Consider the following 14,263-nt stretch of genomic DNA (forward strand, 5'->3'; position numbering starts at 1 on the left):
CTGATCTGAGAGCGTTGTTACGTCCTGTGGCTGGGAGGACCTAGAACTGCAGGTGGTAAAGCATGACCTTCTCGTGCCGTTCTGTTATGCTAAGTTGGGGGGTGGCAGAAGGTCTGGGAACATCCATGATAATAACAGCTGACGTGAACTTGGAGGATATGTGTCTGTCAGTGCTCTGTGTAAGGGTACGTACCCATGATAAGGACCTGCTGAGTCCTAGATGTGGCGGGACACGAACTGCGGGGCCTCGAGTCTCCTCCGCAGGAGACCGCAGCTGCTTGTACCCATGATCAGGGTTCAGGGCACTGCGGTGTCTCACTTGTGTTCTCCCCACGGAGAGCGCTTGCGACTCTGCAGCAAAGAATTGACATGTTTGAGGCTCAGAAAGCCGCACCACAGGTCAGTTTTTGAGGTGGGTCGTACACGCACAGTGGGCAGGAGATTTCTAGAAATCACATCTACTATTCTCGTATTATACAACGCAGCGTTTTGTACGCAGCAAAAACACACTGTATCCAAAAGGCTGCCAACACTGATCGTGGGCACACACCCTAAGAGAAATGTCCTATAAGAAGTGTACTCGCTATGTCTTGTGTATAATTGTCAACCAGAGACTATATAGTAAAGAACTATTGATCAAAGAGAATTATCAATCTCCGTCTTCGTTGCCTCCACAACCTGGCCCTAGCCTGCCCATAACAGTGTTATCATGTGACCTCCTGAAAGGTATGAATAGCACTGCACCTATCCACACACCCAGCCAGGACCACACCACTTTTTCTGTGAAGTGGACCTGGAGCGCATACCAGGGGGAATCCCTCTCCCGCGACTACCGCCCCGCTCCCCATGGTCAGCAACTTTCAGGTGGACTCCTGACCACCCCTACTCCAGACTACTACCACAGAGAATGCCACATTCAACCAAACCTGGTCAAGACACACTTTGAGCTCTGCAAGGTTTGCAGTCGCACCCAGACCCGGGAGCTTAGACAGGGTCAGAAGGTCTTTTTGGCCCATAGAAGAAAAACAATAATATTAAAGACCCATGATAGTTGGAGATTCCTCATTGGGACCCAAAAACGTCAACTTACATCACTGACAAGGCAGTATGTACAAAGTAACCCTTCTACAGGACTCCAACCATCCTTCGTATAGTAATGGGGGATCACTTTATACAGTTTCAGCACAACTCGATCTAATGGGACCACAGCAACTTAAGTGACAAAGTCCTGTTAACTACTTACACACAACATTAAAAGAACATAGTGGCACTGTATTGGCAGGCATAAAAGTCACTTAGGCACATTCACAATGGAAGGCTCTTGATATTGACATTGCTCGTTAGGGTACACTGCAGCTACTCAAAATTACTGGCCTCCGATGTGTCTCACAGGATTTTTAGATTGTCTTTTTATTCTCTAATGGCTTAGTTCCCTATTCAAGACCGCTCTCTCTCTTAGGCCAGAGTTACACTTGCAAGAGACTCACGCGAGTCTTGCATCGCATCACACAGCACGGACTCTCACTCTCGGGAAAGGAGCATCTCAGCTGCATAGAAATACATGCTCCTGTCAGCAGAGCGTGCGCCTGTGCCAGGTGATGCGATGCAAGACTCGCGTGAGTCTCTTGCAAGTGTGACTCTGGCCTTACGCTGGACATCTCCACAGATTTCAGCTACTTCTTCCTCCAGGTTGGCCATTTCTACAGCCTACTGCAATGCTATCAGTACTCTTTGCTTTTGTCCTGCTGTCACAGGTAATTTTTCCCATACACCCTGCAGGGGTGCAAGCGTTTTAGTGGGAGTAGTTTTATATTGCCCTTCTTGTTTTTAGAATGACGAGATCCATAGCCACAGTATGCCGAACACTCCCTACGACTGTAACAATTGTCTATTAAGTCTTTTACTTCCACATCAGTTTCCTTAGCATTTCCTACTCTTCAGTTACTTCGCGCTCTCAGCAGCTGCCATCACCTTTATCATTTTTCAAACTACGTTGGCAACCCCTACAACACTGTGCTTCATCAGATGCCATATTTGAGAGGTATGCTACCATACAAGCAATTCATGTATAGGAGAAAGCTCCATCAGACTGCACCCCATACAGCATGGACGCCACAACTTATTTTGTTTTGGTTTTTTTTTGTCAGTTTTGTACAGATTCAACATAAAAAAAACAATGTAATCAGGGGCATAAGGAGCTACGTTAGGATCTAATGCACCTCTACAAATGACTTATTATAGATTATTATAGCTCCATACGAGACCGAGCCGTAACACATTCTTGTGTATGACATCTAAGGCCATGTGCCCACGGAAGATTGTACCTGCGGACTTTTCTGCAGGTATTTCCGCAGGTTCACACAGCAACTCCCCGGAATCCATAGCTATCCATTGCTGCGGTATTTCTGTGGAATTGTTGCGGTAAACCTGCGGAAACAGTGTGGATTTTGTGCAGAATTCCTGCCCTGTATCTGTAGCGTCCACGGGGCCTTAGGGTACTCATCACCGGGCCAGTGGTTCCTTGGGGTAGCTGTGACTGGCCTGACCCGGATTCGTGACCCCGTCGGCTACATGTTAAATAAGAACAGCAAACGGACAAGTGTCCAATACAGATGGGGATGGAAGGAGGGTGACGGGCCCCTGGGAAGTGTTGCTGGGGTCTCGGCCTCCTCCGCCGCCGAACCTTTCTGCGACTATTCCTCTCCCAGGGGCAGTACTGGATGGGGAATGGGGATACTTCGCAGCGCCAGCCGCGGTATGCGGCCAGGAACTAGCCACCGCTGCACAGTCTCTCTCCGGGGCAGCCGGGATGGTATCGCTCCCCATGGGCGGAGCGGGGTACCCCGGGAGGTTGGTGAGAACAGGGGCGGCAGTCCACAGGAACGCCGGAACGCAGGGCGGCGGCAGTTACTCAGAATCACCAGGTGCGGGTTTCAGTCACTTTATTTACTGGCTCAGGTGGTATCACACCTCGGGTGCTGATCCTCGCCATCAGAGACTCCGGTCGCTTCCCGGGCAGGTCAGAGGCTGGATCCGGTTTGATAATCTGTGGCCTTTCTCCTCCATGCACAACTCTGTACTCTTCCCCGGTCTCGGTCTGCACGGTCGGCAGCCTGGGCCTCTCGTGGTTCGGACCTCTGTCCCCCTCTCTCAGGCTCCTTCTCTGCTGCCGCACCTCGGCCACGCTAACTAGGGCCCTGAACCTCTCTTGTGCCCAGTCCCGTCTCTCTGGCGACTGCTCCCTATTAGTCCACAATTACAGGTGTCGGGTCTCGTCTCTCTAGATGTTACTGGCCCCCAGCTTGGTGGAGCTGTCTATTCGGTGTTACATCCAGACAGCTCTGTTCTGCCTCCCTGAAGGCCTGACAGCCTCCCCTTCAGGAAGCTGCACCACTGTGCGTCTGCTCTGTCCAACTTATTCTGAGGTAAAGTGAAACTGTTTTCTACTCCTAACTGCTCAAGCCCCCACTTTTGCAAGTTGCTATGGCAACCTGGGTCTGCTAAGAACTGGCTGAGTCACTTCCTGTGTCTGTAAAACATTGTTAACCCTTTCCTAGTGACTGCTTCTCCCTGCTGTATGGTGGTGTGAGGTGTGTGTAGAACTTACTAGATTAACATCTTGACCTGCCAGGGAAGGATATAATGATATACCCTGTAGCGACCAATCTCAGGGGCGCTACATATCTCCATAGTGGAGGAGCGGGAATTCAGCAGATAATTCCACATGAATAATGGACATGCAGTACGTGCGGCTGCGGGAAATTTGCAGCCGCAAATACCGCAGCATTGATACAGCACTCCCCAAATCCCATAGGATAACATGGGGAGTGTCTGTACTTGTGTAAACCCGCGGATTTATCTGGAAAATCTAGAAAATACGCACGTTTTCCACAGCAAATTGCGCAGTAACTTTCTCTCGTGGGCACATGGCCTAAGAATGTAGACAGTAATTACAGGCCTGCTACCTTTGTTAGGCTGGGGCCACACGAGCATATGGCATCTGATGTGAATGCATCGGATGCAACCCTCAGCTCCCACTGTGCTGCAAGTGTAGGCTGAGTGTCATGCCTGTGATCCGATCCTGCGATCAGATCACAGCTGCAGAGGAGAAGGCTCTGCGGAGGAGAGGGAGGGATTAATCTCCCTATCTCCTCCATTGCCAGCTGATGCAATTATCGCACTGCAATCCGGTGTCATCCGAGTGCAGTGCAATGTTTCACTCGCACCCATTCCCATTCACTTGTATTGGTGCGAATGAAAACAGATCGGATTCCATATGCAGCATGATGCGACTGTTTTCTCAGTCCGATTAGGGCTGAGAAAATAATCACAGATGGGAACGGCTCCATAGAGTAACATGGGTCCAAGTGGAATGTGATATTTTATATGATGGTTTGCTCGCAGTGTGTCCTAGCCCTTACACTCTCTCTTGACATTAGTTACGTTTTCACGTTTGCTTTGTGACGTCCTGGCCTATCAGGTCGTCACAGGGTATTGTCCAATCTGCCCTTCTGTACAATATCCACCTCCTCCTTGGTTACGGGTCCCTGATTTTTGGTGTTGCCAAGAAAAAGCTAATCAAAATCCTAGGAACACTCTGCACCACCCCCACCAGACACACCAGTGGACTGCCTGAGTGGAATAGGGTCACCCACTTGGGGGGTTGGTTAAGGGGGGGGGGGGTCAGTAGTGTCAGGAGTAGAACAGAAGTAGCTCTCAAAGTGAGAGGAGGTCCGGAGCTGGGCTACTTGGAACTACTAGGTGGCAGACGTTGGTCTGGGCCTGGTAGGAGCTGAACCCCGGTCGCAGGGGATCGTGACAAGGGGCACGGACTGTCGAGGAGGACAGCCGATGGCCTTGTGCCATCACCAAACAGGGACCAGGGCACGGCGAGGTACGTGGACCGTAGGTCAGGAAGTAGCTTCAGGCATCCTGGCAATTTACCCGACGAGGACGGAGCCTTCAAGATCCGTTCTCCACCGCTCCAAAATCGGGGTACTAGCGCAACGAGGGGGATAGGACTTTCCCAATACACGGTTCAGAAAATGCGTGAACCCTGAGAGCAAGCTCCCCCAGTTAGCCTTACTGGGGAGCGGGACCCGATTAGTTTCACACTAAAGGGACCAACTAGAAGACAAGGTGCCAAGGCAAAGGTCACAGACTAACAGGCAACACCAATGGGCACGGGATCCAGGCGTGCTCCCTCCCAGCGGCAGCGGTGTCAAGAACTTTGGTTTACCACAGTTGTCGGTGTCAGCGTTATTGGACTGAGTGAGTACAGTACACAAGTGACTCTTACCGTCCCAACGGCACCTCCCCATCACCCTCATCGAGTCCCGGGGCATTTCCCCTACCCGTGGAGGGGTTAAACACCTGGATGCCCACACCATCGCCACCGGGTACTCCCAACTGGAATGGTGGTACTCCACCTTACCACACACCATGGGTGGCGTCACGAACTTTCCACATCATCCCCTGTAAATACTCGCCCTTTTTATCCAAGTGGTCGCACGACCCCGACCCCGGGTCCGGAGATCCTTCGAGCCACCGCGGATCCGGATCCGAGCAGACCGGCTGGTGATGCAGGGGCGGCACAGCTTAGGTGGAGAATAATAATAATACCATTATACAATGCCTGAAAAAAAAAAAAAGTAACAGACGCATGCTGTATACAGGAGGTGTGCCGCCCCCGTGCCAGCAGCCGGGCTGCTCGGATCCGGATCCGTAGTGTGGCTCATGGGATTCTACCGGACCCGGGGGTCGCGCGGACACTTCAAATAACAGGGGACGTATTTGTATGGGATTTGCCGTAAACAGTCTGTGACGCCACCCACGGTGTGTGGTGAAGTGTGGCACCACCGCTGCTGTTGTGCGTCTCCCGGGGGCGATGGGGTGGCAGCTGGATGTTAACCCCTCCGTGGGTAGGGATGGATGCCCCGGGGCCCAGTGTCTCTGTGCTGAGGGTGGTGATTGCAGGGGCTGGCGCGCCCGGTCAGACCGGGGGATGTTGGGATGTTAGTTTACTCACGATTGAATGAATCACACAAGTCCAATGGTAAACCAAGGTGCTGGTGGCCGGCCACCGTGGTTGGGTGTATTCTGGTCCCACACCCGGGCTGATGGTCTGTGTCACTTTCCTCTGCACTGTGTTTTTGGTGTGGTGGACTTCCCGGTGTGAAACACGGGAGTCCGCTCCCGGTACTTTGGTTGGGAGCCGTGCCCACTGCCGCTGGCCCTTGGGAACTACCGGGCCCTGGCGGATGCCCTATCCCCCACGGTGGGCTGTTGTCTGCTTTTGGGACTTCGGTTGGGACAGGACCTAAAATCCTGCCCTCAATTGGTTAATTAGCTAGGCCGTTGGTTCCGGTCCTGGCTTCAGGGTCCAAGTACCCCCTCTGTGCACGGTTTCCGGATCGGTTCTCCGGTGTCAGTACCGGCGGGCTCCAACCCCATCCCAGTCCACCTCGGATCTCCAGCAGCAGTCTTCCCGTCTCCTGACAGACACGGACCACCGTCTGCCACCTAGCCAGTACGCCGGGGCTCCAACCCCGACGCCTTTCCTTTCTGACTCCGCACTTCACTTTCTCCTTTCAACTCCTCCACTCCACCAGTCTCGCTCCTTTCTTATTGAACTCCAACTTTCAACTCTGCTCTTCAACTACTGCTTTCCCTGCCTCGGGTTCTCCAGACCCCCTAGGTGGGCGTTCTCCATCTGCCTGGTCCCGCCCACTGGTGTGCCTTTCCTACCCTGGGGCGGTAACTAGGGTTTTGTAACCCTGTGTGGGAAGGTGTTATGCGGGGGCCTATTTTGTGTGACCACCTGGCGGTGCCAGGGCGTCACATATGTACAGTCAAAGTTATTAGGAAACTTATGATGGGTTCCACATTGTGAGTGCAGGGTGGTGAAGGACACATACCGTACTCTGTTCTCTATTATTCAGTAAATTATCTCTGAACTTCAAAAATCAGCAAATCGAACCATAGAAAACGTAAAAAAGAAAGGTTCCTGTTTAGGTTACTCTGGTGTTGACACTCATCTGGACACCATGTGGTAGGCCTTTATAGACCAACAGTTGAAGAGACAGCAGTAATGGGCCAACACTTGAAAGGACAGTAATAATGGGCCAACACTGAAGGGACAGCAATAAAATCTTATAGGAAAACCTTAATTAACATTTATTAGTCAATGAAGGTGGCATTTATGGAGATAGTGATTGACAAGGATTTTACTGGAGACGTATAAGACATAAGACACTGGCCAGCTCTTATAAAATGAATTATAGCTTGCTGCATTATTATAGAGGCACTGCAACTTGCTTATAGGATAAAAGTAGGTTTTCTTAAGAAAAGGCATGATGCCGAGTACCCATGCGATAATAAAGCCATTTTTAATTTCGCCTCATTGTGTTTGGCTGTGTTTGCGATTCTTTATTGTATCTATCCCCAGGAGAAAGTTTGGTTATAAACTTGCGAGCTGAGTCAGGATCTTCACACATTGCACGCTATGTTCTCTTGCTAGCAGCATTGGCATATTGGCAGGAATTGCTTTTTGGAAATGCTACACAGGCCTTGATTTATAGCTCAGCATTGGTATTTCACTGCTTTTGTGAATTGTTATAAATTCCAAAATCAAGCCCATCACATCTTAAAATCTCACTCTGATGCAGGGATTTTACGAGCCAGGAGCTGAAAGTCAGGCTTTGTTCATATGTGCAGCCTACAGATCTGATTTTCCAATGTGGCGTCTTAGGCCCCCTTCACACGTCAGTGATTCTGGTACGTATGTGACAGTTTTTATACGTACCAAAATCACGGACATACGCAGACCCATTAAAATCAATGCATCTGCGCACACGAGTGATTTCTCACTGACCGTGTTTCCATGCAGCGCATATGTGAGTCGGTGTGTTCCGCACAGAGACAAGCCCATTTTTTTCTGATGTCATACGGACCACGCAGTGCTGTGATCTGTGAAACACGTACAGAAAAAACACGTACATTTAAAATAAAAATCTCACCAGTCTCCAGTGATGCTGTCTTCAGCCGCTGCAGTCTCTGCTTCCAGGCCGGCTAATTATGCTCATGAATATGCACTGCACTGCCGACCTGGAAGGAGCTGCAGCGGTGAGACAGCAGCGGCCGGAGACAGCGGGAGATATCAGCACCACAGACAGCAGCGTCATGGACAGGTGAGTATAAGTCCTAATCTCCGTGTATTATCACGAATAGTACACGGAGATCACACGTGTGCCAAAATCACGACACACGGAGGGATATACGCACTTTTATCACATCAGTGAAAAAAATGTGTGTTTTTCACTGACATGTGAAGGGGGCCTTGGGAGTGGCATGCATCAATCTTGCAGAAACAGGAAGAAAAAAAATGCAAATGATTGAAGGTTCATTTTAACAGAATCTATGTCAGAGTTAGGCCACGGTCACATGTTGAGTGTTTAGTAAGTTTTTTACCTCGGTATTTGTGAGCCAAAACCAGGAGTGGTCTAAAAGGGAAGAAGTGGTGCCCGTGCTTCTATTATACTTTTCCTCTTATTGTTCCACTCCTCGTTTTGACTTATAAATACTGAGATAAAAAACTCACCTAATACTCAAAGTGTGCATGAGGCCTAAGATTTCAGATGTGAGTATGGTACTGAGTGTTTCCATATAGGGTCCATTCTGTGCAATGTGCATGGACCATCAATATGGAATCTTTTGTGTGACGTAACGTCTTTCCATGTTCTTATTGGTTTTGAAAATCTTTTTGACAACTAGGTTGGCTGACATTACTCAATCCTTATTGGATGTATGTTTCCTAGTTCAAATCTGTTTAATTATGCTGCAATGAAGGAGAATGGATCAATGTAAAATGCTGAGTTCACACCTGAGATCGGGAATTTTGTTTTGTTGGTTCCATTCTAGATCCAAGTGGAATTCATGTTGAAAATGGATTAGTTGCACAAACAGAAGTATTGTTATTTTTTTAACAGAAAAACACACCTCAAATGCATTTCATGTGTCTGGTCCTGGACAAAGAGACAAATGGAGTTTCTAAATGCAGGTGTGAACACAGCCTAAGTGTGCAAAAAAATGAATAACAAATTTTTGTGGAAATGTAATATATTTTTGAGATAAAGACTTATATACTATTGATTATATCTGTATTTAAAATTCCCTACAAAACTGTTATAGTCCCTGTATACTTTAGATGGCTATCAGACGAAACAAGCTATCTCGCCCAAACACAGAAGAGCTCGTTCCGCTCCTTTATTTTCTATCTGAAACGAACTGGAAGACAGAGGATAGCAAATAGGGTCTTATCTGGGTTAAAAAAAAAACAGGTGTGAAACATTTAAAAAAGCTCCCCTTGTGGGATTGTGAGAGTCACAACCACTTGTATTTGTTTGAAAGGTCCAAGTGGCTGCAAACTGTGAAGCGAAAATAGAAGGGGTTACTGCTGCGCTGCCATGGACAGTCCAAGGATACCTCTATGGTGATTTTATTATACAATGCGTTTAGGAGATTCCTTCTCCTTCTTCAGGACACGTTACAATTGTGTCCTGATGAAGGAGATGGTATCTCTGAAACGCGGTATAGTAAAATCGACATTGAGGTATCCTTGGACTTTCTTTTCACCACAGCAGCGCAGCATTAACCCCTTCTATTATCACTTTACAATCTATATTTTCTATGAAAGAGCTGCTGCCAGACATTTATGGTGGCGACATCTCTACAGAACAAAAAGGATCGGGAGTCCGAAATCCAACATGCCAGAGTGTTCTGTGACAATAATAATCCAAAGACTCCCATACATATTTTGGAGAAGTTGTCCAATGTTAGTCTTACATGAATTGGAGCCTTAAGGCTATGTTTACATTTGTGTCATCACTTACAGTCATAACAAAAGTCATGACACTGTCCCGGATCCAACAACTGAATCAAATGGTTCCCAGTTTACACTAATAATTTATAATGGGGTCTATAAGACTCTTTTGTGTTTTTTCATTGTCTTGAGGCCAAAAATACTAATGCCTGCTGCATTATTCTTGCCCCGCTGCCATTGAGAAAAGACAATCCAAGGACACCTTGATGGTGATTTTATTATACAATGCATTTCGGAGATTCCATCTCTTTCATCTGGACAAAATTGTGATTTAGTCCTGATGAAGAAGATGAAATCTCTGAAACGCGTTGTACAATAAAATCACCATCAAGTTATCCTTGGACTTTCTTTTCACCACAGCAGCGCAGCATTAACCCCTTCTATTACCGCCTAACAGTATGTATTTTCTATGAAAGAGCTCCTGCCAGACATTTATGGTGATGGCTTATCTCTACAGAAAACAAAAATCGGCAGTCCGAAATCAGACATGCCAGAGTGTTCTGTGACAATAATAGTCCAAGGGCTCCCATACACATTTCGGAGAAATTGTCCAACGTTAGTCTTAAATGTATGGGAGCCTTAGGACGATGTTCACATTTGTGTCATAATAGGAGCCATGACAGTGTCCCGGATCCAACAACTGAATCAAATGGTTTCCAGTTTATCCTAATACTTTATAATGAGGTCCATAAAGGCTTTTTTGAGTTTTTTCATTGTCTTGAGGCCAAAAGTACGGATTCATGCTACATTATTCTTGCAATCAAAAATGGTGGAACATCAGTGTGAACAGAGCCTTGGGAAGGTAAGTATTCTCCAATGCATATCTGAGTGTCGTAGGCCGAATTTGCTAAGTGAAGGGTTTTTTTTCTATCTTTTAGGCTAAAAAAAGGTCTGCAATCAAGCTGCATCATAAACTGCACTGCCGGCAACATTAAGAATAAAACTTTTATGAGAAGTTGGAGAGTCAAAGAAAAAATCAGCTTCACACTTTACTGTCTGAAGAATTATCATAAATGTCTAATAAGAAGGATATTTCGGATCGCCCAGATTGCATAATGAGGCTACCAAGGTAATTTAACATTCAAAACCCCCCTACCACTAATTATGGGGTGGGAAAGCATGGAGTAAACACTATATACATGCCACACTGGTATGGAAGACCTTGCTCTTTGGGGCTCTCTGACTTGCCCTAATTCTAAAGCATTTTCTTTTCTGCATGCACATCATGTACGACTATCATTCTGAATATCACAATAACCATACGACGGCACAGATGTAAGACCTGAAGGCTGACTGTAGAGCTCTCCTTTAAAAAGAAGAAGCTCTTACAAATTGGTTAGGAATGGATACATCCTTCTTCATTCATACAACTTCTGCATCCGACATTGCACTTACAAGGAGCTGATGTCGCTGGGGATGGTCTTTGGGATCCAGGAAGAACCGACACAAATGACTGATTCCTTGGTGCAGCTGCATGTGGACGGACATCTCACCGGTTTCTTGAGTTGAACAGTGTCCTGTATACATCCAAGCAAAATAAAAATGAGCAGGGGTTCCTTAATTCTAAGCGCCATCATCCCGACCCCCCAGGCTGAGTGTATGTGTGTGCACTGTGAAATAGTGAGGACAGCGGCTTGGGAAGAAGCTGGCTGGCAGGCATTCCTTATTCTGACTGCACCATACTACACTGCACTTGCCTCCTGACATCAGCACTTCTGCTGCAGCCTGGGTTTTTTTCCCTTCCCTCCAATGAATAATTTATTAAACACTTCATTCGGGTGAGTTTAAAAATAATCCCCAAGTAGCAAAGGTTCCTGCTCTGTTTCAGCAGACTTGATCTTCGTTGAACATGAGAACAAATCAAGGGATGACCTTGCAAAGGCTCTGAAGAGTTGTGACTATATGGACAAGTGCAGAGTTGTCGTGACGGATCTGTCACTCAGAGTGACCCGGAGCTGCCTGGGGACTGCTGGAGGGAAACCGTGGCAAGAATATCACGTTGCAAATGTTATTTTAGTTTTGGGAGATCAGATCGAATTTAGGTCATGCAGCAAAGGAAGAGTTAACAGTACAGGCCCATGCTGGATTGTACTAGCGGGTAATTCTGATAATTAACAAAGAAAAATGGTCCTGTTTTCATTGGATATGGATGAGGCCTTAATCTTGATGCTACTTTACGGGTTTTGTTCCATGTGATTTTTATGCTATTGAAAGTCTAATGTTATGTGATGTACCATTTACAACCAACCGCTGGGCTTAGCGGCCCATGCCATCTATATTGGAGGAGTCACTGAGCCCAGTGATTGTTTGCAGCGGTCACATGTGCTATAGTTACACTCCCTTCTTAACCTGACATCTCCCTCTCTGTATGCAGCACCACGATAACGCCTAGGCCGCAGGATCGCTGTCTGGGTGTTATTCTTGACAACAATATTTCCTTCACCTTCTATATACAATCTCTCGCCCACTCTCGTCACCTGCACCTGAAGAATATATCTGGAATCCACCCCTTTCTTACCATGGAAGCAACAAATACCCTCACCAGGGCCCTGATCCACTCCCGCCTTGATTACTGTAATTCTCTATTAATTTGCCTCCCCTCACTAGACATTCTCCTCTCCAGTCAATTCTTAATGCTGCAACCATGGTCGCCTAATTGGCTAGTCATTATTCGGACGCTTACGGTCTGTGCTAGTCATTGCACTAGCTGCCCATACAGTATAGGATCCAATTTAATTTGCTTATTCTCTCCCATAAAGCCCTTCACAGTGTAGCAGCCCCCTACCTCTCCACCTTCATCTCTATCACCCTACCTGTTCTCTACGCTCTGCAAACGACTTTCAACTAACATCCACACTAATCCGAACTTCCCACTCCCAGCTCCAAGACTTCTCCCGAGCTGCACCAGTCCTCTTTAATGCTCTACCGCAAGAAACTAGGACGATCCACAACTTGCACAGCTTCAGACGCTCCTTAAAACACATCTTTTTAGGGTAGCCTATCACCCTCCCTAATCTCAGAACATTAATTCTCCTTCAAACTCCACTGTCCCCAAAACATTTCAAAGATTGGCTGATGACTGGTTCATGAAGCCTTTTTTCTATCCCCCCATTTTTTGGTGATGGCTGGACCGTCATTGTAAATAAACACTTGAACCTTGTGTAACCCCCATCACCCCATTGTAGATTGTAAGCTCTTACGAGCAGTTATCTATATTTTTGCTTTAATTATTGTATCTTCTATAACTGTAACTTATGTTTGTTTCTATATGAACTTCTGAATTGTAAAGCGCTGCGGAATATGTTGGCACTATAGAAATAAAGCTTCTTATCATTATTACTAGTCGTGACGTCAGGTTGCCAACAAATACCAGAGAAGAGGCAAAGCTGGACCTGGGGAGTCAATGGGGAGAGAAAAGTTACTTCTTTAAACCCTTTTTAAATGGGTTTTCTAGGAATTTAAATTGATTGCTTGTTATTAGTGGCGCACCCACGGGGTCTGAGGTTAACCGTCACTGGTCCGCGGTTCTTCTCCTAGGTTGCCGCAGTGGCCTTGCCCGGTTCCGTGACCCTTGCGGTGTCAATAAAGATGGGTATGATGGGAGTAATTGTTCGTGATGCCACCTGTGTTGTGTGGCTATAATGGGAGCCGCCGTTGTGGAGGGTCTCTCTCTTCTGGGGCAGATTGTAACGAAGCTCGGGTGTTGCAGCTCTCCACAGGCAGAGCTTGGCCCCAGGGAGGATGATAGGACTAGCAGTCGCCTATGGCGAAGGGGCTCAATGTTGGAAGCACCAGCAGTAACGGGACGACACAGAGGGTGCAGTTCAAGTTCTTTACTCACTGGATGCACACCGCCGTTGGAGCACCGAGCTACGCTGTGATGGGCTTCAGCCGATCCTGGATACTTCGGAGGTCGAGGCCGTTGTTTCCTTTCGTGTGTCTCCTTTCGTCGGTTTCCCTCCACCCCCAGCTCCTTGGCCGTGGAACGGGTCACGAGTGCCCTCTGCACTCCCCGCTAACCCTGGGATCCCCCTTTTTTCCGAAGAACCCAGGTCGAGCTTCCAGCTCTAGACCACGGGCTATGAACTGTCCGTGTCTCTGCTAATCTTCTCCTGAGGTCGACCTGGTGCTTGCTGCGACCGGAACAGACTGACTACTGAGTGTGATGGCTCCTAACTACCCCTGTTGGTGCCTCCCGGGTTCCTGAACTAGTGGGCAAGAGGTCCCATACCTCATAATGGCCACCTCAGCACCTACCCTAGCCCAGTCTCAGTGGAAGAGCTCCCGTGTTATGTGTTGCTTGAGTGTGTTGTTGGTTATTTACCGGTGACGACCTCCTCTGTATCTAAGATGAATACTGCACCTCGGGTGAGGTGCAGTACC

At 47.7% G+C, this 14,263-nt stretch overlaps 1 protein-coding gene across 2 annotated transcripts in view; it reads right to left on the reverse strand.

The window, feature by feature from the left end:
• Nucleotides 1-11,723, reverse strand: part of LGI2 (leucine rich repeat LGI family member 2) — a 98,636-nt gene extending 86,913 nt beyond the window's left edge. Inside the window, exon 1 of one of the 2 annotated variants that reach the window (XM_075346939.1) lies at nucleotides 11,276-11,723. In XM_075346939.1, the coding sequence (XP_075203054.1) occupies nucleotides 11,276-11,457 (182 nt within the window). In that variant the 5' untranslated portion in view covers nucleotides 11,458-11,723. The remainder of the gene's footprint in view (nucleotides 1-11,275) is intronic. The other variant, XM_075346938.1, reaches the window with a different exon arrangement.
• Nucleotides 11,724-14,263: the final 2,540 nt, after the last annotated feature.

Source organism: Anomaloglossus baeobatrachus, chromosome 1, assembly GCF_048569485.1.
Source record: "Anomaloglossus baeobatrachus isolate aAnoBae1 chromosome 1, aAnoBae1.hap1, whole genome shotgun sequence".
Lineage (NCBI taxonomy): Eukaryota > Metazoa > Chordata > Amphibia > Anura > Aromobatidae > Anomaloglossus > Anomaloglossus baeobatrachus.